Source organism: Nannobrachium achirus, assembly GCF_963921795.1.
Source record: "Nannobrachium achirus genome assembly, chromosome: 7".
Lineage (NCBI taxonomy): Eukaryota > Metazoa > Chordata > Actinopteri > Myctophiformes > Myctophidae > Nannobrachium > Nannobrachium achirus.
Window position 1 is genome coordinate 936,488 of NC_137816.1, and position 26,201 is coordinate 962,688.

Below are 26,201 nucleotides of genomic sequence, written 5' to 3' on the forward strand. Positions count from 1 at the left end.
TATTATGTGAGGAGAACTATAATCTGGCTGTCATCTTCCTACCCAAGATGCACTGCGCTTTCTCTTTCTATTTCTATTCTCTCTCTGATCCAGAGGATTAAACTAATTAAAACATATATTTTCGGGGGGAAACTACTGTTTTGCTATGTAATTACTGTACCTTTTTCTTCCCTTTTTATTAATATCACGTAGATGTGTTTTTTGGGTACTTTATATAGCTGTAATGAGGCAATGAAAAAAAGAAAAATCCCATCCACTTCCACTATAAAAGAATCTGCAATGGTGATTCTGTCCCACTGGGATTAAACAAATTAAAACATATATTTTCAGGGAAACCCCCTGTTTTGCAATGTAACTACTGTACCTTTGTCTTCCCTTTTTATTAATATCACCTAGATGTTTTTCCTTTGGTACTTTAAATTGCAATAATGAGGCAATGAAAATACCCTCTCCCCCCATTCACTGCCACTATAAAAACAATCTGCCCAGGGTCATCTGTACCACCATAGTAACAGGGCAGAATGGGGCGGGATTTGCAAAGGGGAGAATTAGTTTTCCCCAAGGGCCGAATTATGTCTGGGACACCAAGCCGAGGGCCACAACATTGCAGGGGGCGACGGTGGTGCTCCCGCTACTCCAGCGACAGTTTTTGTCGTTGTCGGGTGAAAATCTTGTATGTCGAAAACTGTTAGTTTTGAATTTATCATTTTAAAAATGATTTAAACTAGTGAAAACAGCCGATCTACAAGCACACACGCGAGGCGTTGTGTAGATCTTGTAGATCTGCTGTAGATCTGCTGTTTTCACTACTTTTGTGCGACGGCCTTGTATGATTTGTGACAGAACGTACAAATTTGGAGATACGAGATTTCCACCCGACAATGACGATATACTAGTGTTGTTGCTGCTCTTATACCACCATTATTACTGGGGTCGGTGTGGGCCAGACAGGAGCCCCCCGCGGGCCGCAAATGGCCCGTGGGCCGCCTATTGGGGAACCCTGGCCTATAGACAGCTTGAAAAGTGGGCAGGAGTAATTGCCTTGACAGACAGACTCCTCTAACCAATCAGCGTAGCAAAACATCTCTCAGCCAGTCGGAAGAACGGCAAACACACACGTCTTTTTCGGCCGATGAGCTCCGCCTAGCGCATACTCCTGTTCCTTTTTAATCGTTGTAATTGATTCCAACTCTGAAATAACTTCACTTATTGCTCGTTTTATCGTTTCAGCGTTAACTGTTACGCTTGTTGCATCGAGGGCAGCCATTAGAAAATGATCTGGGCCAACTTCTCATACTCGGTGCCTATCTGCTGAACCTCATACTGTGGGAAGGAAGAACGAGTGAACGCAGTACGAGGGATGGCCCGCCAGGCTACCACAAGCTTGCACTGTGAGTCGGTCGCTCGGCTATTTTTTTAAATACATTTCATATTTTATAATGCAGGGGTTTTCAAAGTAGGTGACGGGGCACCCTGGGGTGCCGTGATGGCAGTCCAGGGGTGCCGCGAGATCATTTGATAAAATTTGGAATTTATTTGGACACTTGAAAAAATATTTAGTATCATTTTAACAAACAACGTTATTTTCAGTCAGTTCATCAGTATCATCAACGTTTTCATCGCAACATAATCACTAAAATATTGTCACTATCGGGCAGAAACCTTGTATCTCCAAGTTTCAAATGAGTACGTCTTTTAGTAAAGCAAAGCCCTGCTTCATCATACAAGACTGTCGCACAAAACTACTATTTTATAGATGATAAATACAAAACGAACGGTTTTGGACATACAACGATATGCTATAAAAATAAGGTGCTGGGAGTGAAAATTATAATGTAGATTAAAACAAATAGTTATGGGGTGCCCTGAGACAAAAAGGTTTGGGAACCCCTGTTATAATGGATTAAAGTGCACCCACCTCTGTGCACGGCAGACTCCAGACAGAGCAGCAGGTAGGACAGGCGGGCCTCGCGGGCCCTGGGCAGGCTGGTGTCCAGGTTACAGCGGTAGCGCCTCAGGTCGGACTTGCACGCCTTGGCCAGAGAATAGCTCACCTTGTAGTCCTGAGCGATGAGCTTCTGACGGGTGGTCAACGCATCTCGACACTGTCATGCGCGCACGCGCACACGCACACACACACACACACACACACACACACACACACACACACACACACACACACACACACACACAGCTGTCACAATTATTACATAATCATCTAATCTCAATTATTTGACATAATCACGATTATTTTTCATAATCGTCATAATCGTTTCGATGTTGAAAAATGTTGATATATCTTTTTAAAAATAAGAAAAAATAGTGGAAATAGCATATCTACAAGCTCACAACGCATCGCATCGTGACGCGTTGTGAGCTTATTGTTTATCGTGAAAAACACTCACAATAATCATATCGTGGAGATTTAAATGTATCCCTCCGTCATGCACTGGGATCAATTCACCTTTTATTTGCCAGGTTGCATATCCAGTAACATTTAAACCCTCTATAATTGGTCAAACGGACCTGGGAATAACGTACTTGATAGTCTTTTTGTCACTCTCTACCAAATCTCTTTGCCCAAAAAAATAGCAGATCTACAAGCTCACAACGCGTCGCGGCGTGTTGTGAACTTGTAGATCTGCTATTAATTGGCAAATGTTCCGCCCCAGGATTATGGATGTCGGGGGTATTTTGATTATCGCGCTAATATCGTAAGTCGCTTTCTTTTCTTTATTTTTCACAATAATCGCGACAAGAGATTTTCATAAGGTCCCATCCCTAACAGATTATCATCACCATATGAGTAAAGAATTCAGTCTAACGATTGGCTGGATCAGTTAAGTTCTCTGGGCCAATGACAACGTGCCAGGTCATATACCTTCTCCGACATGGCCTCTTCAAACTTGTGGTTGAACAGACACTTGTAGACCTTCCCTTCTCCAGCCAGGGTCTGGGGACACAACAAGAAATGACTCTGTAAAAAGGTGCAAACACAAACACAAACACACACACACACACACACACACACACACACACACACACACACACACACACACACACACACACAGTGGCGATCTGCGCCTTTAAGACTGCCTCTGCTGTCCCGTGCACACGCCTATACAGGAACTTCCCCGGTGGCGCGCACTTCGAGCTGGCGCTGGTGTGAAACGGTGTGTTTGCGGTGCGTTGTGAGCTTGTGTCCCGGTCCCTATGTAAACGTTACGTTAGCAGCCTACCCCTGGCTCGTGAGACTAGTTCGTGTGTAGCCTACGGAGTGATGCACTCGGCGGATCCTTCCCACGAGACCACAACCAGCCCTATACTGGAGTTGTATGCTTTCCCTGTCTGACGGAGGAGCCTCTGGGCGGCCGCTGGAGCGGACGCTTGCCGATGCTGCGGTGGATGCGGATTTGCGGAGACGTGCCTGCCCTGCAGTAGCCCCCGTATAAGGTGCCCTGACCGTGAGTGACTTGACGTTGACGTGTGACAGACTGGGGGGGTTGTTCTACTGAGACGTGAACGTTTAAAGGACCGGACTGTACATTTCGCTTCGCGATTGCTGCCTCGGACTGAACCTCGAACTGTGCGTGCTGTTTATGGGTTTTGGAGTGACATGTGGGAAACGGGAACTTATTGTGAACACTGTGGGGTCTGAGGGGAAAAAAGGACATTCAATACACTGTTGAAAACTGTGCTCTGTGTGTGTGTGTATTCTCTTTATGATTTATACTGGTTTTGTGTGTGTTTACTGTTTGTATTAGGGGTTGACCTAACGTTAGTCAATCCTGTGTGCGGTTATTGTTGGGTTACATATTTACCCTATTTTGTCAGACTGGGTCTCTGACTGGCACCCCGACGCTACACCCAACAAAACCGCTACAACACACACACACACACGCACACACACACACACACACACACACACACACACACACACACACACACACACACACACACACACACACACACACACACACACACACACACACACACACACACACACACACACACACACACACACACACACACACACCTAGGGGACATGGGGGTTAACTGGTTCAAGAAGAGAATTAGAAAGAGATTGTGTGAGTGTGTGTGTGTGTGTGTGTGTGTGTGTGTGTGTGTGTGTGTGTGTGCGCGTGTGTGCGTGCGAGAGAGAGAGGGAATGAAAGTAGGGATAGGACGATAAAATCGGTATTATTATTTATAGTGATACAAAAAAGCCTCGCAATAATCGTATCGTTGAGATTAACATTTATCGTGAAATTGTCCTCCTTCATGCACTGGGATGAATTCAACATATGCAGCCGAGCTGCATATCAAGTAACATTTAAACCCTCTATAATTGGTAAAACAGACCTATCTTTTCCCACTCTCGACCAAATGTCCTTGCCAAAAAATTGCCGATCTACAAGCTGACATGAGCTTGTAGATCGGCTATTTTTTGGCGAATGTTCCACCCCAGGATTGTGGATGTTGTGGATATTTTGATTATCGCGATAATATCATAAATCGCAATTTCTTCTGTCACAATTATCGGGACATGAAACTTTCATATCGTCCCATCCCTAAATGAAAGTCATAAAGAAAAGTGTGTGTGTGTGTGTGTGTGTTTGTGTGTGTGTGTGTGTGTGTGTGTGTGTGTTAGGGCATTCACGAATAGGGATTTTTAGTATTCGAATTATTCGACCTCAAAGTATTCAAATAGTCGAATATTCGACAGGACTCGCCAAACTGTCCAATATTAAGTAAGCAAGAGGCGAACATTGTGAAAATAGCAGAGCATGTAGATCTGCTATTTTCACAATATTTATCTGCGGAACAGAGTCACATTAAATGTAATACCTACAGTTCCAAGTGCTTGTCAGGGTGGGGGTCCCCAGTTCAAATATGTTTATTTTGGGGGTCGTGGCCTAAAAAGGTTTGAGAACCCCTGGTATAGAGCATTAACAAATCCATCCACCAGGGGCATTGACAACTCATTCTTATGACTTCCTATCTAGTCAAGCTTTATAAACTATATATGTTTTTAAAGAGAAAACAATAGAAAAAAAAGGTGAATATTCGACTTCGGTGAACAACGTCGAAGAGTGACTTTAATATTGGAATATTCGAATATTTGGTGAATGCCCTAGTGTGTGTGTGTGTGTGTGTGTGTGTGTGTGTGTGTGTGTGTGTGTGTGTGTGTGAGAGAGAGAGAGAAATTAGAGCTAGAGAGGCGAGGTGGGCGTGGTGTCGTACGTTCTCACAGAAGCGCTCGCGGTCGTCCCGGCAGGCGAAGTACAGATGGCGGTCCAGGTGGAAGTCGTCCGAGGACAGCTCGGCCACGCGCATGGTGGCCCTCCTGCAGTCCTCCGTGACCGAGGAGCGCGCCTCCTTCTCCTCCGCCTCCCTCACCAGAGCCTTCTCCAGGCAGGAGATCACCTCGCCCTGGGAGTGGACGTCCTGGAGACACAAGACAGTTTACAGTTTAGGCATTTAGCAGACGCTTTTAACTCATTGATTGCCAAGGCCCAAGTTTCCCGAGTTATTACAGTAGTCCCAATTTTTTTTTTTTTTTTTTCAAAAAAACTTTTTTTTATAAAAAAAAATCCAAAAATGCCTAAAATGTATTAGGCATGATCGCACTCGCGAAATTGCATGTTTAGCCCCATAACAAACACATCTTTCAAAATGGCAAAATGTTTGTTTTGTCTGACTTTGAAGGCTTCTATCTCATGAATGCCTTAACGGATTTCCAAGCGGATTTTTTTGTTTGAAAGTACTACACATATGGTGCACCATCTAGGCATGGGCGTGCACGATCCGTGCACTAAAAATTGATCCGTGCACTAGAAATTTAGGAAGGTGGCAGTGAGGAACTTGGCGGCCATTTTGAAAATGGCAATCAATGAGTTAATCCAAAGCGACTTACAATAAGCAGATAATACAGTACTATAATAATAACAAGATAACATGTTAGAAAATCAACAACAATATAACAAATGCATATGAATATCAATCTAAAAACAATATAATCAGTAAAGAGAACTAGCTTCATGTATGGTCATTGAGTGGTGCTATGGGTCAAGGTGGAGTCTGAAAAGGTGAGTCTTCAGAAAACTAGCGAGTGAGTCCGTTGTTCTAAGTGCGACAGGAAGTTTATTCCACAGTTTGGGGGCCAGGAGGGCAAACTGTCTCGGACGAGTGGATTTCTGTCATGGGGCCTTCAGCGAGGGTTCTGTCAGCATCCCTGTGTTAAGACGACAAGTAAAGAGGCAGCTCCACTGATCATTTTCAACCCATTTAGAACGGGTACACATTATTGTGTATCATTGTTTTATGCTTTAACTATTGAAAAACAGCAGATATACAAGCTCACAGCGCGGCACTCGGTGCCGCGCTGTGAGCTTGTATATCTGCTGTTTTTCGGGCATTGCGGAGAAGTTGCACAGAGCTTCCGGTGCCGCAGCCGAGTGTGATCTACAAGCTCACAACGGTTGCATCTGCGACGCGGCGTGAGCTTGTATGTCTGCTGTTAACCGGAAGTGTGGTGCAAAGAAATCTCCAGTAAATTCCCGCGGAAAGAGGTGGATAAGTGGCTTTTGAATCCTTCTAAGGTTTTTTTTGAAAAACCTATGTTTCTGTCAGCAATCTGGCCAGCCATCGTCAAAGAAAGGGTCCTTTTCACTTAACTGGAGCTCTGTTAAACTGTTCTTGAGAGACTACCATGTCAGTGGTTCTCAAACCTTTTCATGTGAAGGATAACTTCCCAAATATTTAGTTCCAGGGACCACCCAGAAGCAGTTACAAACGTTCGCTTTGAAAATAATTTTTTCACGACTTTTTCAAAAATAGCAGATTTACAAGCTCACAGCGCGGCACCGAGTGCGTGTGTAGCAGGGGCCAGGGGGCGGAGGAAAATAAAATGTCATAAGGGAGCAGATTTAAAAGCTCTCAACATTTCATGCTGCAAGGTGTTGTGGGCTTGTAGATCGGCTATTTTCATAAAGATTGTAAAACTAGTGGAACAATTTTAAAATTGTTTATTATAAACAAATACCCTTTTTTTTACATTCCAGACTACAAAATCAGAAATAAATAGTACATTATATAAGTGTGCTGCCTGCCCGATGTCAGTCATCATAGAAAGACTTAAAATGATGTGCTATATCGTATCGGTCCATATCGGAATCGTATCGAATTAGATGCTTTCATATCGTATATCGTATCGAAGGTGAAAAATCTATATCGCAGCATCTCCAAGTGTTCTCCCAAATCCTTATATAGTAAGGTTATTCCAAACTGTCCGACACTACAAAGGCAGGGCCTTTAGCCAATGAGGGAGCAGCGTTCTTGGTGATATCACCACCAACAAGTGCAACCTGATATAAATAAACCTTTTGTACTTTTTTTTTTAAATACTGAACTTTAAGCACCCTTCTCTTCCTCTCTCTCCAGACTCATGTCCAATGGGAAATGAGAAGGGTGGATCTTTATGCCCAAACATGGTGTTCCATGTGAGCCCACACTGTTTCGTAGGAACAGTATTTCTAGTTATAACTAATGACACTGTTTGCTTTTTACTTTTCTTTTTCTTATTTTTCTTCATAAAGCTGTGCTATTTAGGGCTGTCCCCGACTAAGGATTTGTATAGTCGACTATGACTTTAGTCATTGTGTTGATAGTCGAATATTAGTCGAATATCCAGGTTTTTTTTTATTATTTCTTTTTTTTTTTACTTTTTTTTTTTTTACTTTTTTTTACAATGGCGTATAAACAACAGAGGTGAAACACTCATTTAAATAGCATGTCTTCTTGACTTTTGTTTTAATAGATAATTCATTCATTATTTAAGCCAAGGTTTATTATCATGGACTTATAAGAATAGTAATCAGAATAATACAGCAATAACAACAACTAAATAATATCTCTAAAATAAATAAAGTAACTAAATAATATAAGGCGAATTAAAATAACAAAATACTAAAATAAGTAGGCCTATAGCAGGTGTAAAGTTTATTCACTAAAGCCCCAGACTCCGATGTCTGTGTGTAACAGCCATGTTACTACTACTGTATAGGCGATGCGGTTGCCGGTCACACATTTCTGTAGCCTCTGCCCGACACCAATATCTGTGTAACATCCTCCATGCATGCATCTATCCACGAGACGCTGCGCAGTGCGCTGACAGAGAGACAGCGATTGGATTTTACAAAACAGACCCCGTAACAATATCGATTCGATCGATTAGTCGACTATTCGAGGTCACCCCTATATTGAACATCCTTTATGTCTGTGTCTTGGTTAAAAAAATCAAACCTCGGTTCGAAGTGAAGCGGTGAACTTTTATTCTATGTGTTCTAGAGCTATGAACTCTGTGATCTATACATTCTTCCAATTCTGAAAGAAATAATGATTTTATCTGGAGGGCCGAATTGTCATGTGAAGCTTGACCAATTCTCAAAGTATGGTCTCATTGGACATTTTTAATCATCCAATCATCAGACCGGGATGGACGTTACACACGTATTCTGGATATACGGGACAGATAAAACCTGTTCATTCTGGACTGGAATGACCATATATGGACATGAACGGGACACACAAAGCCACTCCATGGAAGCGGCTTTCACCGCTTCAAAAATATTGTTGAACCAATGAAAAGTATTAAAATGTTTTTACATTTCCTGAAAAATTAACATTTTGGAGTTAGCTGGGCTCTGCCCGGCCACAGAGATATTATAATGTACCTGTATGTACAGGGTTCCCACAGATTTTTACCAATTAATTTCCAAAACTTTTCCAGAATATTTAACCCTATTTCCAGGACTATATAACAATAAATCAGCTCAATAACGAGTCGCTTACTCCTATGTGCAATATGCCCAAAGACAGGTCGTGTATGCCAGTGGTTCTCAACCTTTTCAGGCCGTGACCCACGAAATAATCATGTTTTAACTGGGGACCCCCCACCCTGACGAGAGAGTTAAGGAATTTTGTATAACACGGTTCTATTGTGAAAATAGCAGATCTATGTAGATCGGCTATTTTCACAATTTCTGCCTCTAATATTTGACAGTTTGGCCCATGTTTAATTTGTCATTTTAGAGGTATTAACAAAAACAATATCCAAAGACAATGCATGGCTATTTTTTCCAGGACCTTCCAGGACCCTTGATCAATTCCAAAACTTTTCCAGTGCTGGAAAAATATTTGTGTAATTTCAAAATATTTCCAGGAATTTCCGTGGGAACCCTGTTTTTTTCTTTTATTTTTCTTATTTTTCTTCATAAAGCTGTGCTATTGAACGTCCTTTACGTCTGTGTCTTGGTTAAAACAATATTGTTGAATTTAAAAGTATTAAAATGTGCTTGGGCCAAAACCTCCACTTGAGCTGAACCCCTAATGAGTTGGAAACTGGCTCATAAGCTCAGTAGTAGAATCGTATTTAATAGGTTATTAAAAAGCATTTGTAATAACAGTTCATTAATAAATATCAATAATTCCCTTCCGTGCACACAATAAGTTAGCTGAGGATCCCTTTCTTACAGGATAGCAGCAGGGTGACAACACACAACATTATTTTAACCATCCATCCAACATATTGCTTTCACAACATTTAAACATTTTTTTTAAAGCTTCCCTCCTTATTGGAACCACTAATACCTGTCAGTAGATGTGTTAAGCACCTACTGTATATACGCTTTGCAAAAATAGCTGATCTACAAGCTAACAATGAGTCCTGTTTTTGAGCGGTGGTAAACCGCTCCTATACGTGGCTGTGCGTGTGTCCGTAGCCTTTTTTCTCAGCGTTTTGCCATAGTAAAATGTGTGTGCGTAGCATCATGTTTGTCTAGTGATGTCATATGTCGTATGTCTGTAGCCTTCTTCCTCAGCGTTCTGCCATGGCAAAACGTGTGTACGTAGCATAGCCTGTACATCCTAGACTTGCCTTACCCCACAACGCTCCATAGCGTGAGTGTGTATCCATGTATGTGTCTGTAGCTAGGCCTGTCAAAATTTGCCACAAAAGGCATTCGAATATTCGGTGTAAAATCCGCCGTTGATTCGAATAAATTCTAATATTCGAATAAGTAGAGAAATTCGAAGCATTCGCACTTTTTTTTTTACATGTTATATTCACACCAATACAGCCATTGTTGCCGTTTTCTTTGGTCACGCGTTTTAACAAAGAAACAAGCCTATTTGCATATCAATATACCTGTATTAGACGATGTTCGCGACCCCCCAAACCTGAAGCTGTTTATTCTAGACAGTTGCTTCTATCGCTTTACTGGTGGTCGTGCAGGTCCGCGTTGGTCAGGGACATGCAGAGAATGTTAAGAGAGGCAGGGGCTGACATTTCTAAAAGGGCCCTTTGGTGGACAATTCTCTCTTAAAAGGGCAGGGGCTCAAGCCCCGTTTGATGTCTGTGTGCACGTGCCTGGCGTTGGTAAAAGTGCAGAGCAGCATTATAATCACACCAATGGATTATGTTTTCGTTTGAACCAAATTAGGTGTCGCTAAACATGCACCCTTAATCTACAAGCCCACAACGTATTGGATCAGCGACGCATTGTGGACTTGTAGATCAGCCCACTTTTGCAGCAGCGAATGGAGACTTCTGCCTCGCGAGACCAGCCACCTTGTAACGTTACATGCGCCCAGAATCTCGCGAGAAGTGCGGCAGATTTGTTTTAATTAAATATAATAAATTAATTCGAAGCTCAATTTTTTTACTTTCGAATGTTCTTTTATTGTTAACTTTCGAACGAATATTCGAATATAGAATATTCTTTCACACCCCTATCTGTAGCCTGATGTTGAGTCTAGCCTGAGCATTAATTGCAACGTCACGTACAGAATGGCCCATACAAGGAGATATGCATGTGTGCCGTCTTTGCACCGCTCACTTCACATTGGGTGTGATTTTTTCTATAAAACTGGCAAAATGTGCTGAAAACCTTTGCTTATATACGCAAAATGGGGATACCAGGTTGTTTCGTCACTGAATGGCCGAAATGTATTTGGACATTCTAATACAGAGGTTCTCAAAGTCGATTCCAGGAACTCTGTGGGTTCCTTTAGGGGGGTCTAAATGGACCCATACAAGTCTAACTCTGACAGAGTACAAATGGAACCAAATGAACCCTTCATTTGGTTCCATTTGTACACTGTCAGAGTTAAAATGAGAATTTGAAAGTTTGAGAAAACACTGTTCTAATAGTCTCTTTGTTTCCTCTGTACCGCAGAGCAGCAGAGCTTGGTCAACGACCGCGATGGTATCGCCAGTGGGACAACCTGTGTCACTGCAGCAGAAGCGTGGCGGGTCCGAAGAGGCCCAGGTTGTCACAGGCCTTGAGCCAGCGCTGGACGTTGTCAGCCGGGGAGGAGGGCAGTCCACCCCGCAGCAGACAGCAGTAGCAGGCCACGTCTGCCAAGGTAAACTCAGATCCTGCCACCCAGGCGCCACGGCCCAGGGCGGCGTTGAGGGCACGGAGCGCAGCGGCCCGCTGCTTGTCGCTGCCCTCGGCCAGCTCGGAGAAGGCCCTGTCCACCCAGCCGTCCAGCAGCGTGGCGATGCCCGGGTCGCTGGGGTACCCGGGCAGCAGGCGGGACAGGAATCGTGCCACGTTGGCCTCGCCCTCGACGGGGGACATCTTCTGGACGCAGAACCTCATCTGCAGCTTGGGGACGTCCTTCCATATGAGGGTGAAACCCACCTGGCGGTCCAAGCCGTCAGGGCGGCACGGGGCACCGAGGCAGGAGCGCAGCTTCGGCGGGACGCCAACGGCGGACACGGAGGAGTGGACGTTAACGTTGGACGACACCCGGTAGCCACACCTGAGCAGCGCGTGGAGGACCAGCAGGGTGAAGGGTGGCGGCTGCGCCGGGTTGGCGTTGATGACGATGTCTCGGAGAGCGCCTAGGTCCTCGCCCAGCAGCGCGCCCAGGTCCGCGGCGGTGCCTCCGAAGGGGGCGGTCGCGGTGGGGGAGGACCCGCGGCTGTGAGTGGCGGAGAGGCTGTCGCAGCCAACCGTCAGGTCCTGGTGGTCATCTGGGCCGGTCACAGTCCTCTTGACCAGTCCCTCCAAGGCCACCTCCAGCTCGTGCGCCTTCTGCATGACCTGATACTGATACGTCTCCAGCGCTTTAATGGCCGGGTCTTGGTGGATATTTGGTAACGGCGTCTTAATGGCAGCGCTGCCTCCGAGAGGGCTGTGAGTGGCGGAGAGGCTGTCGTCGGTCACGGTCTTGACCAGTCCCTCCGCGGCCAGGTCCTTGACCAGGTCATTGCCCAGGTCCTCTCCCAGGTCCTTGCCCAGGTCCTCTCCCAGGTCATTGCCCAGGTCCTCCCACAGGTCCTTGTCCAGGTCATTGCCCAGGTCCTTGCCCAGGTCCTCCCACAGGTCCTTGTCCAGGTCCTTGTCCAGGTCATTGCCCAGGTCCTTGCCCAGGTCCTCCCACAGGTCCTTGTCCAGGTCCTTGTCCAGGTCATTGCCCAGGTCCTTGCCCAGGTCCTCCCACAGGTCCTTGTCCAGGTCCTTGTCCAGGTCCTCCCACAGGTCATTGCCCAGGTCCTTGTCCAGGTCCTTGTCCAGGTCATTGCCCAGGTCATTGCCCAGGTCATTGCCCAGGTCCTTGCCCAGGTCCTTGTCCAGGTCCTTGCCCAGTAGCGTGTTGAGGTCTGCGGCGGTGCCTCCGAGGGGGGTGGTCGCAGTGGGGGACCCACGGCTGTCGCTAACCGTCGGGTCCTGGTCGTCAGTCTGGTCCAGTCCCTCCGCGGCCACCTGCAGCTCGTACGCTTTCTCCACGATCTGATCCTGATAGGTCTTCAGCGTTTTAATGGCCGGGTCTTGGTGGATATTTGGTAACTTGTACATGACGCCAGGCAAGTCAACCTTCATCTCACCACAGACAGGCTTTACCTTGTACATGGGCATGGTGCAAATATTATGGTGACAAACTTAAAAAGTTGTAGGTCTTCTCTAGGTCGTCCTCACTGACAACGAGCCGGTAGCGTGACATGCACGAGCCAAAGATAGGAAGCAAAGCCGGCAATACGTCGTCTGGGTTCTTATAAACCTTGGTGCTCTTGTTGACATGAGTGAGGACCATGCCCAAATATGGAATTCCAGGGGTCCATGATGTCAGACAGGCAGCCTCTAAAGGTTCATGCTACTTCCAACGTACGAACTTTACTTCAGAAAGGGAGGTGAAATCTTATCTATCTATCTATAGATGCGAGAAGTCTCTGCGTGCGTGCGTGCCTGCCTGCCTGCCTGCCTGCCTGCCTGCCTGCCTGCCTGCCTGCCTGCCTGCCTGCCTGCCTGCCTGTCTGCCTGTCTGTCTGTAATCCGCGTATCTCGCGAACCGTTTGTCCCACCGGCTTCAGATTCGGCACTCGCGTTCCCCGCCGTGGCGCGGAGTGCAGTGCCGGGCCTCGGCCCGACCCGATGCGCGGTTTTCCCGAACCGGCGGGAAACGTTCGGAATCTCCGTATGCGGAGATAGATGATTGTTGACATCAGGCTGTTTCAGAGGAAACCGGCGCAAGCAATCACTCATTGTGACATCACATCATAAAAGGCTCTGACATCACGTACGCCACATGAGTCAACACAAAATGCCACGGAGTCCAGGACAGTCTATGATGTCAGTACCATGTCATCATATTGATGACATCACGGTACTCCATATATGGTGATTTGCAGATTTAACTATATTTCTGGGCCAGAACAATCTCTGTATAGTTTATAGTAACCTCTGTGACCTTGTGATGTTACAGAGCGTGTACAACACTCCGCACACCAGAATAGTTTCCATTGTAGAGATCTTTTTCTGAAGCGGTGAAAACCGCTTCCAAGTTATAGCTTTGTCTGTCACGTGCATGTCCCGTGCATGTCCAGTCCAGAATGAAGAATTGAGGATTGGTCAAGCTTCACATGACAATTTGGCTCTCCAGACAAAATCATTCATTCATTCAGAACACATAGAATCTAATAAAAAATCGAACCTCGGTTCGAAGTGAAGCGGTGAATGCTTATTCTATGTGTTCTAGAGCTATGAAATCTGTGTTCTAGATCTACACATTCTATCTTCTAGATCTATACTATGTGCTTTAGTTCTATATTTTCATGAATTCTGAATGAATGAATGATTTTGTCTGGAGGGCCAAATTGTCATGTGAAGCAGACATGGGACAGACAAAGCCACACCTTGGAAGCGGCTTTCACCACTTCAAAAATATGTAAGGGATAAATACTGGCTCCGCGGGGGTTGTCCATATATAACATCCCGACGGACTGATAACTCCCGAGGCGTCAGTTCGAAGGGATGTTATATATGGACAACCCCCAAGGAGCCAGTATTTATCCCGCTTATTACCCGGCTACTAAATAAAATTAATAATTTTGACTCAAAACTAAAAACAAAACGAAGTATTTCCTTGTTTACAGACGGCTGGAAGTGTTCCACAAGTGTTGCGCTGGGCGTCCTCCCAGCGCTACACGGTCGCCTTGGAGAACAAGGAAGTGCCGATTAGATAGAATCCATTTTCTGATACTAGGTCGTCTATTTCTCGCTTAAAATAATTTTAAAAACATTCTTGAGATCAACGTTTAGTTCTAAATGTCGCTGTGTGGTTGTTTACATGGCTGACATATTGGATACGGCACTAAATTCATGCAGTGCAGTTTGACTGCAGCAGGTGCTCTGAGTCTTTGATTAGGCAGCGGTCTGTTATAGAGCGGAGCGGTCTGCTATCCAGAAATAACAGACCTCTGATTTCAGCAACTGACCAATCAGAATCAAGCATTTTAACAAGCCGGGTAATAAAGAACTAAAGCATATAGAAAGTATAGATCTAGAACACAGAATGTATGTATAGATCTAGAACACAGATTTCATAGCTTTAGATCACATAGAATAAAAATTCACCGCTTCACTTTGAACCGAGGTTTGATTTTTATGCCTCTTCTTGGCATGTTTTTCTTTAGTGTCAATCTCCCCGCAGCCTTCTTCTTTTCTCCTCATGAAAACGACACAAACTTTGAAAACAACCCTAGTAAATGACATCCATCCATACAGTACATACCTTCTGTCCGGTGCTGATGCTGCCGCAGTGCAGCCTGTTGATGTCCTCTTTGCACTTGTCCATGAAGCCGCAGATGAGACGGTAGTCGCTGAAGATGATGCCCGTCATCTTGGTGATGTACTGGTTGCACTGGTACTCGCTGATGTTGCCGCGGTGGTCCACCAGACAGGACACCAGGTAGCCCCGCCCGCGCTCCTCCTCGTTGCACTCCTTTGTCTGAACACACAAAACATCCAGGTTTTAGGGCTGGGCAATTTATTAACACAGGGGTCTTCAATGTTTTCAGGCCAAGGACCCCTTAGCCGAGAGAAAGATAAAGCAGGGACCCCACTACAGTACATATTGTATAAAGTTGTGTTGCAGATTAAACATTTTCATAGATTTCTGAGACAGCTTAGACTTGATCGCAGTGCGAGGCATTGTGAGCTTGTAGATCGACTATTGTCACAATGTTTGCCTCTTTCATACGTAGTTTTTGACAATTTGGCCAATTTTGTATTAAAAGGGTGTTAAAAGACATTAAATTGTAACTTCAGAAATGTACAGATATCCTGTATGCACACGCTTATACGGTATTATACTGCATGTTGGTTTGTTTACTGTTGAGTGAGAGAACAATGTTGCACATTACAGTAATCATCTGGGGACCCCCCAAGATAATTCGGGGATCCTCAGTTTGGGAACCACTGATCTAATCATATAATGGAGAAGCGGGTTTTTTCTCAATTTGACCGCTTGTGTTTCACGTTTTTAAAAGTCCTACATCGCCCGGCCAAACAGAGTTTAGATTTTAGTATTGGAGAGTGTAAATGTTGAACAAATGTTCATATATTTTCAAACATCTTCAAAAATAGTGGAAACAGCAGTTCTGCAAGCTCACAACGTGTCTTGACGCGACGCGTTGTGAGCTTGTAGATCGGCTATTTCCACTATCTATGTATCTTTTTTTAAGTATAAAGTTGTCAAATATGTCCTTCATTTCTTTGTATATTAAGGTTATGTGTCATATCTGCCATGTGCAACTTCAAAGAGAAATTAATTGTCAACGACAAAAACACAATTAAATCATTAATCGTAATTATTTGAGTGACAATTAATCGTCATGCATAATGTCATAATGGTGACAGCCCAAGCCTAGGTGTGAGTACGGTAGACTGACCTCAGCGATGGTGCTCTTGCAGACCTCCATGGCCACCGACTCAAACTTGGGATCCGTGGTCAGATTGAGCTTGTAGTTCCATAGAAGCTGATGAGGAGAGACAGAGATGGGGCGGGGCAAGGGGCAGAACAGTGATAGACAGAGGCAGAGAGAGTAAGAAGAGAGAGAACGGAGAAAGTTAGGAAAAGAGAAAGAGAAAGAGGGAGTAAATCTAATTTACGCAATCAAACAAGGCTCGCTGAAAATGTGATTTTCAAATAGCTATCAACAAAGAGAGTCATCGGCCACAATGAGGTTAGGCAGTCAAGCAGGCAGCTTTGCTGTGTTTGCCATTGATATGAGATTAAAACCCATTCAGGCCTAGAATTATTGAATGCTTTAACCAGTGAAAAATAGCAGATATACAAGCTCACAGCGCGGCACCGAGTGCCGCGCTGTGAGCTTGTAGATCTGCTATTTTTGAAAAAGTCGTGAAAATGTGTGCAAATCTTTCAATACATGTATTTTCAAAGCGAACGTTTGTAACTAAAATTTTGCTTCTGGGATGGGGGTCCGTGGCCAAATAAATATCATTTTGGGGGTCCTTGACATGAAAAGGATTGAGAACCACTGACATAGTAGTCTCTCAAGAACAGACTAACTGAGCTCCAGTTAAGTGAAAAGGACCTTTTCTTTGACGATGGCTGGCCAGATTGCTGACATAGAAACATAGGTTTTTCAAAAGATCTTAGAAGGATTCAAAAGACACTTATAGAATCGGGTCAAAACTCTAATTTTCACGATTTTTCAAAAATAGCAGATCTACAAGCTCGAAGCGCGGCACTCGGTGCCGCGCTGTGAGCTTGTATATCTGCTATTTTTCAATAGTTAAAGCATAAAATAATGATACACAATAATGTGTACCCGTTATAAATGGATTAAACTTTAGCTGTAGGATCAGCTAGACGGCAAAGCTCTAAAGCCAATGGGATTTCTGCAATGGACTGTTTGAAATCCAACAGTGCTTGTTGCCAATCGAATGCTGGTCAAATAAGCTTGTGACCTCAACTGTGAGTGTAAGCCAAGGTTCTCTAACATTTTCATTTCAAGGACCCCAGTAGAGGAAACCCCACGTGAGGGTCCCTGGACCGTACTTTGAGAACCACTGGTGTAAGCCATTTATTTTCTGTACCCATATTCCCTCGTTGTGAAAAGCCAGTGAGGGAAATGTTGCATTGTCTTCACGTAGTTATGGAATGACAAAACTTTTCCAGAATATTTAACCCAATTTCCAGGACAATATAACAATAATTCAGCTCATTAACAAGTCGCTTACTCCTATGCGCAATGCACATAGACAGGTAGTGTATGCCAGTGGTTCTCAACCTTTTCAGGCCGAGACCCCCGAAATAATCATATTTGAACTGGGGACGCTGACGAGCACTACGAGTTGAGGAATTTCGTATAACACGGTTCTATTGTGAAAATAGCAGATCTACATGCTCACAACGCCTCGCGTTGCGAGGCGTTGTGAGCATGTAGATCGGCTATTTTCACAATTTCTTCCTCTAATATTTGACAATTCGGCCAATGTTAAATTTGTCATTTCAGAGGTATTAATAAAATCAATAACCAAAGACAATGCATAGCTATTTTTTCCAGGACCTTCCAGGACCCTTGATCAATTCCAAAACTTTTCCAGTACTTTTCCAGTACTGGAAAAATATTTTTCAAATTTCTAAATATTTCCAGGAATGTCATGACCGTGGGAACCCTGTATGGAATGACAGTGAATGTATTGGGGCAACCTGTGTTGTCAGGCTCCACTGAAGAGTAGAGTGCCTGTAACTGGTGTGACCGCAGTTTACGCGGTGAACCTAAGCGCAACGGTGGGGGCCGAAGGGCAAGGAGGGTCGCGAGCTTATGAGAAACAACTAAAACAAGACCTGTACAACCTGGCGAAAACAGCTGCCTGCATTAGCGCAAGATGACGATAAAGGAAATCATTAAATGGAAAACATTCAATTAACTTCTGAAAAGGCTACTAAAACTAGTAGAACGGCGATCTTGCCACACGTGAATAATTGTGGTTGTAAACTAGCCTTACATTAAAGTGATCCCTGACTAATACGACAAATATGTCTTAATACATTATAATTGTCCTCTATAACTACAATGTAAAATTAAAAACACCTTCAATATTTTATTAATTCTAGAAATAGCTAATCTTTCACTCAGTAGGGGAAATGCCTGTCGCAAGTTGATGATGTCATAAATATCATGTGTCATTTTTATGGCATGCATGTGCAAAAAAGCAAAACACAAACACATTTGAAATATTGATTTGATGCTCATATTAACCATAGGAAGTATTAAGTTTGTTTTTATTTTCACATGCATGCCATACATTCCATAGGGATAGATCACACTTGACATTTATGACATCATCAACTTGCGACAGGCATTTCCCCTATTGAGTGAAAGATTAGCTATTTCTAGAAGAAATAAAATGATTGAGGTGTTTTTAATTTTACATTGTAGTTATAGAGGACAATTATAATGTATTAAGGCATATTTGTCGTATTAGTCAGGGATCACTTTAAGACGCTCCTCTTAACACTTTGCCGTCCGAAATAGAATGGTGGTTGGTAGATTAGCCGTGAAATTTCTATTATTGTATTGTGATCTGAGACATAATATTATGGACAGCGCCGTTGTTTTTTCTTTTTTTTTTCCCCAGGTCATTAGCTCACCGTGATTTTCTCGATCTCCGTTGGGATAGAATGGGGGTTTTGGCCGATCATCGATCTCCCCGTGCGTTTCGCGTGCGCGATCCGTTCACGTAAATGTCCCCGCAAATAATCCATATGTGACTCAAGAACAGAACTGAAAATGTTCGCTAGCATAGCCCCAAGCATGGCTGCAGTAGGAGCACTAGTGTACAGACAGCAAACGGATGGCTGGGAGTAGCCTTGGAGAAGGAAAGGAGCTGACGTCACCTCTGCTTCATGTCAGAGCGTGCATGAGCTATCAATGCACGAGTGGTGACTAGGGAAGGTTAGACGATCGCCGATCATCATGGCCCCAAATAACTTTTAAATATCTTGCAATTGGTGACGAGTCTCTTACGAGAGTGCCTCTCATTACATAAAGCTATATAACCTCTCCATCATCTGCAGTAGTCAGTGGTGTGTGTTCCCCACACTCCCGCGCCCCCAACCGTTGCGCTCAGGTTCACCGGGAAAACTGCGGTCGCGTAACTGGCACCCATAGAACTGCAATAAACAACCAATAAAATCCTTCCACCCTGTGAGTGTGCATATGTATGTACGTGCGTGCGTTTGTGTTGAGCATGAGAGAGGTTTTAACTGTTGCCTGTGGAGCAGCAAAACACTGAAATAAAAGATTAACAAGGTGCTTCAACCTTGACTGTGTGTGAGTGTGAGTGTGTGTGTGTGTGTGTGTGTGTGTGTGTGTGTGTGTGTGTGTGTGTGTGTGTGTGTGTGTGTGTGTGTGTTGACCGCTCTTGGCCAGGGAACAGGTCCACGGGAGCAATGAAGTGACCGGTGAGAGTCAAAAGTTGGAACAGATCATTGCTTCAGTGGGATTCATCCCAAGCTGGGGCCCGTTTTAACGAAAGCAGAAAGCACAGGTAGGTCAGTAAGGTTATCCTGGCCTCCTGGTGGCGCTATAATAGGCCAATGTGAAAACGGTGCCAGGTCTTCTTCGGCCTTTCACGGATGCTTCATGGACGCTGCCTGCACGATTTTGTTCCAAAAGTCTACCAGATGGTGGTGCTATAACAGGCCCATGTGAAAAGGGGGACATTTGTTCCTTGACCCAGTGGTAATGTGCGTGCAAATTTTCACGGAATGGGGCAAGCTGCGTTCATGATTTGAGACATTTTGTTCAAAACCGACCAATCCTGCAAGGTTTGGAGGCCAATCTTTAGCCAATCAGGATGGAATTTTGGATAAAATCTGAAGGAGTAATATCCAAAAATGTGTTTTGCATAAGTTGGCCTCCTGGTGGCGCTGTGAAAGGCTGGTGTAAAAAATGCAGGGAAAAGGTTTTTCCTTGGCCTCTAGGGGGTGCGCGTACAACGTTTGGCGGAGACAATAATCCAGGATTTAAGCCAAATCCAGGCTTGACAAAGTCAAGTACAGCCTGGTTTATTCCGTTCCACTAACGCCAAGCCAGGCTGAGAAGGAGCGACTCTGTCGAGTCAGGATGGTAAAGCCAGGCTGAAAGCGTGTTCACACATTCCTTTAAAAGCCCATGAGGTCGACCATAGATTCCCTGATCGTGACCAATCATTATGGAACCAAAGACCAGAGCTGTTCTTCCTGGCTAAATTAAGCCAGGACAGTTGATCAATCCTGGCTTAATCCCCAATCTAGGTTTGGTGAAACAGGCCTCTGGTTGAGGGTTTCAAACCAGCAAAATTGCAATCTCAAGTTGCTTTCTCAGGATCCAGCCTGCTCATATTCTATCAGGCTAGGTCCTTACATGTACAAACTAGGGATGTCAAAAATGGACCTTTATCAAAATTGATTATTCTACAGCAATAATCGATTATTAATTATTAACTCTCTCCCAGCCATTTACAATAGGCTTGTGCGCCTATACTGCCAGGAATTTTATTAATTTCCAAGTTAGCTTTAATCTAACCCAACAGGGATCATATTGTTGTTGAATGTAGTACTAGTACTATCCACTAGAGTGTGCCCAACGATAATCTCCTAGAGTCTGGACTAGCGAGTGGACAGCAGTAGACCCATAATGGCGGCGCCCATTGGCGGCCATTATGTCTCCCGGTCCGCCGAACGGGAGCTATAAAACACGATCCGAACGTCGTGCGCACGCCATTTACACTCGTTTTTGCTCTTGAGTGACCAATCTGTCAGTCCAGCCATTTTTTTCCGAATGAAAATCGGTCTAAAAATGGTAAAGTTTGATAAGAAAAACGTCAACATTCAATGCTGTAAAAAGGCCCATTCTATGTTATGGCCGAACGACTTCCGGGTTACGTCATCGATGATGTCACTTCCTTCGAATATGTAACTTTAGACTAAAATTAAGCTAGAAAGGTCATTTATAGCTCAAAAAATGTCAAAAAAATACCAAAATGATCAGAAAATGATCCCCAAGGCGACGTTGGGCGATCTGGCTGCCTCACCCTCCTCAAAATGGCGACGTTTGGCGATTTGGCTGTGAACTAGTTAATGAATATTTTAATTAAAAAAACAAAAAAAAAACAAGTTTTTTTCTTTTGGAATGCAATGCACATTTACATGTGTACAACGTGGCTCTTCAGGTAATTGGTAGCCTATAACTACTACTCTTCATCTTTCTTTTTAGTGATTGGTGTTCACCAAACAATCAATTACACATGTGTCTGACTGAGACAGGGGGAGGGGTGTGTGTGTGTAGCAGCCACTCTGCTGTGCTCCTCCACTCTACACACCATAGTTTACAGTTGGTGCTGGTGTGAATAATAAATCAATGGCCATTTACTATTATCATTAATACTATTATTAGACTATATATTGGTTGAAACTAACTAACTAAGCCATAAAATAGTAATAAAAACAAATCGATTTTCGATCATGAAATATTAAAATCGATTGATTAATCGGTCGATTACATCGTTGACATCCCTATTACAAACAACAATGTGATCAAAAGCAGCAGCGGAGGAACTCACATGGTTGCAGTCGTTGGAGATCTCTGCATCCTGCACAAACACAGACAAGAAGACAGACAGAGAGACACAAACAGTTGTTAAATGCGTTGCATTCAAATATTCATTTGTTCACACAAACTTCTGATGCAAAACTTTTAGATAGTGTGTTTGAATAGGGTCTGAATAGGGTCAACTCTTTAAATGGGTCTTCAACAGGGGGTCCGGGACCCCTAGGGGGTCCTCAGAGTTAATACAGGGGGTCCTCCAAATCTTTGAGTGATAAAATCCTTTTTCTCCTTTTTTATATTAACCACTTGAACCCCTATAGTGTCCATATTCTGAAAACTTTAGTCAAAAATAGCAGATCTACAAGCTCACAACGCCTCGCGCTGCGAGGCGTTGTGAGCGTGTAGATCGGCTATTTTAAGTACAGCGTGAAAGGTCAAGTTTTTTAGGTATTGACGGTTCAAGTGGTTAAATATCTGAGAACACAAATTGACATGATTCCAAAATACATGTAACAATATGGAATCTATAAACAGGTTGCGGGGGTTCCTGCTTCATCTCTCTCTCAACTAAGGGGTCCTTGGCCTGAAAACTTTGAAGACCCCTGGTCTATACCATGGTAGTGTGTGTGTGTGTCTTTAGTCTTTGAGCCTGTGGCTTAGAACAGAGAAGGGTGAGCTGCTGGGGAAAACCCCAGAGGCAGAAAAAGCAAGCTCCATGTAGGGCTGTCACAATTATGACATAATCGTCTAATCGCAATTATTTTTCATAATCGTCATAATCGTGAATGTTGAAAAATGTTCATACATTTTCAAACCGTTTCAGAAATAGTGGAAATAGCAGATCTACAAGCTCACAATGTGTCGCAATGCGACGTGTTGTGAGCTTGTAGATCGGCTATTTCCACTTATCATTTTTTTAAGTAGAAAGTTGTCAAATATGTCAGTAATTTCTTTGTATATTTAGGTTATGTGTCACATCTGCCATGTCCAACTTCAAAGCCTAAAAGCCAAACAGAAATGTAATTGTCAACGACAAAAACACAATTTGTTAATCGCAAATTATTTGAGTGACAATTAATCGCTCGGCGGTAAGCCGTCTAGAAGAGTATCCGTCCATGTAGGTACACTGTATGTTTGGTTTGTCTGTCCGTGGCTAATCTTTCAAACCACAGCGCCAAAGACAATGGGATAATGTTTGTAAACACAGCAGTAGTTTAATGGTGGGATTAGAGAGAGAAAGAAAGAAAGAAAGAAAGAAAGAAAGAAAGAAAGTGACAGAAAGTGACAGAAAGACCAAAACATTCAGAGGGACAGCAGAGAGACTGGTTTTCCAGCTCCCACACAGTGACATATCTTTAACAGACTTCTGTCCCCCAGCCAAGAACACATTCTGCAGCGACTCACACCCCACCCTGGATGAACTGTCCTCGCTATGCTTGGACCACAACGCATCACAGAAGACCGTGTAGGAGAGACAGACAATAGGAGAGCTTAGACAGACAATAGGAGAGCTTAGAGACTACATGCCATGGACAGGCTAAAGAGAGAGACCGTAGGACATACATGGGCAACTGGCGGCCCGGGGGCCACATGCGGCCCCCACCTTCACTTAATGCGGCCCGCAGGTTCATACCGGAATACTGATATATTATTGATTTCAGCTGTTCCAATTCCAAACATGCAAACATGACCGTTTTAATTACTACAGTCTGTAGTAGCTTTAATGATAAGTAAAATATTGTCTTTTTTTTATGTCGAATGTAATTGTGGGCTCGCCAGTACCTGGCGAGCACACTTTAGATATTGTCATTATTTATTTATTTATTTGTTTATCTAGTAAGTAGACGGGATTTTCGGTTCCTTTCTACTCCTACATACTTAGTGAGAAAATGAAAATAAAAACATCAATGTGTTCAGTTTACAGTGGCGAAGTGTGCTATCATTTTCTATAGCAATCGGCCAAATGGTGGCGCTGTAGGAAGCCTTCGAAAGTGCGATCTTTGAACAGGTATAGCTCATGCTGTGTTTTAGGTACAGCCATGAAACCTGTATACACGTATGCGTCTCCTCATGCCGAACAACTTTTACCCTCTAACTTTTGACCTCTGACCTTTAGGTCTCCCACAATTCGGAATTATATGAAAAACAGTAAAAATCTATCTCCTCCTGGGATTTTCACGTCAAGTGCACGAAACTTTTTTTCACATGAACTTTGAACCTATATCTACACAGGCTATGTGGTGAGAAGTTTGTACGTTAAATAATGATTTTTTAATAATTCAATATATGTTGCGGTTTTATGCAAATTATTCTTCGGCCTCTAAATCATACATGCAAAGTTACACGTTCATGGCATTTGGCAAAGATGTGGAGGGTTAGTCAAAGTATCACTGAAACCAATTTTATTCCAATTGGCCAAAGGGGGGCGCTATACGAAGCGTCTGAAAATTCAAACTTCAAACAGGCATAAGTCATGACTCGTTTCGTTTGAAGACATGCAACTTGTTACACGCGTGCTTTGACTCAAGCGGAAGACATCTGTGTTGTTGTTAAGTAAGCTCCGCCCTTCGATTTTCCGCCATTTTGAGCAGTTTGTAAAACGCGTAAACCCGCTTTTATTCTGGAATTTTCGCGTCACGTGCACAAAACTTTTTTTACGTGAACTTTGGACCGATATCTAAAGATCTGTCAGATCGGATTTCTTTAACATTGAAACATGCTTTTTTAAATAATTCAAACAATATTGCAGTTTTATGCAAATTATTCTTCTGCCTCTAAAACATACATACAAAGTCACATTTTCATGACAAAATAGTGTAGAGGGTTAGTTCAAATATCACTGAAACCAATCTTACCCCAAATGGCCAAAGGGGGGCGCTATATAATTTTGAGCAGTTTGTAAAACGCTTAAACCCGTTTTTATTCTAGGATTTTTTTTGCAATTTGCATGAAACATTCTACACGCAATCTAAGGACCTTTATCTAACATGCCTATGAAGTGCACACAAAAAAAATATAAAATAATAATAATAAATCTAGCTGCAAGCAGCGATAAAGTGGCCAAAGCCAAAAACACCTCAAATCATGAACACAGCCTGCAATGTGCGTGAAATCTTGCAAGCACATTCCCAATAGGTCAAGGAACAGATACCACCCTTCTCACATTGGCCTGTTATAGCGCCACCAGCGGGTCAACTTTTGCATAACACATTTTTGGAACAAAATGGACCAATCTTTGACGTCAGTAACGTCAAAGTGAGCACTGCCTGCGATCTTGACATTTTGTACTTTTATAGCCATTGTTTTCTGGCTTGAAGCGAGCCCACAATTGTTTCGAAGGAACAATATTTTTCTAGTGACAATATCTAACCGTCATATCAAGTTCTCCTCAAAACTTCGGTTCCTTTCTACTCCTACATACTTAGTGAGAAAATGAAAATAAAAACATCAATGTGTTCAGGTTACTGTGGCGACGTGTGCTATTACTTTTTACAGCAATCGGCCAAATGGTGGCGCTGTAGGAAGCCTTCGAAAGTGCGAACTTTGAACAGGTATAGCTCATGCTCTGTTATACGTACAGCCATGAAACCTGTATACACGTATGCGTCTCCTCATGCCGAACAATTTTTACGCTCTGACTTTTGACCTCTGATCTTTAGATCCCTCAGAATTTGGAATTATATGAAAAACAGTAAAAATCTATCTCCTCCTGGGATCTTTGCGATACGCGCATGAAACTTTTTTCACATGAACTTTGGACCAATACGGTCAAACTAGTCTCGGCGGATTTCTTTTAAAGTGAAATATATTTTATTAATAATTCAATCAATGTTGCGGTTTTATGCAAATTATTCTTCGGCCTCTAAATCATACATGCAAAGTTACACGTTCATGGCATTTGGCAAAGATGTGGAGGGTTAGTCAAAGTATCACTGAAACCAATTTTATTCCAATCGGCCAAAGGGGGGCGCTATACGAAGCGTTTGAAAATTCAAACTTCAAACGGGCATAAGTCATGACTCGTTTCGTTTGAAGACATGCAACTTGTTACACGCGTGCTTTGACTCGAGCGGAAGACATCTGTGTCGTTGTTAAGTAAGCTCCGCCCCCCGATTTTCCGCCATATTGAGCAGTTTGTAAAACGCGTAAACCCGCTTTTATTCTGGAATTTTCACTCCACGTGCACAAAACCTTTTTTACGTGAACTTTGGACCGATATCTAAAGATCTGTCAGATCGGATTTCTTTAAAATTGAAACATGCTTTTTAAAATAAATTCAATGAATATT

General features: G+C 43.4%; 1 protein-coding gene across 1 annotated transcript in view; it reads right to left on the reverse strand.

Moving 5' to 3' along the window:
- The window catches only part of LOC308289080 (Golgi apparatus protein 1-like), a gene marked incomplete at its 5' end in the record, with an annotated part of 76,478 nt that overhangs the window by 36,273 nt on the left and 14,004 nt on the right, over positions 1–26,201 (reverse strand). The window contains 6 exons of the mRNA XM_080730631.1: positions 1,919–2,105; positions 2,882–2,953; positions 5,245–5,448; positions 15,082–15,297; positions 16,241–16,327; positions 21,927–21,956. Of these exons, the coding sequence (XP_080586757.1) occupies positions 1,919–2,105; positions 2,882–2,953; positions 5,245–5,448; positions 15,082–15,297; positions 16,241–16,327; positions 21,927–21,956 (796 nt within the window). The remainder of the gene's footprint in view (positions 1–1,918; positions 2,106–2,881; positions 2,954–5,244; positions 5,449–15,081; positions 15,298–16,240; positions 16,328–21,926; positions 21,957–26,201) is intronic.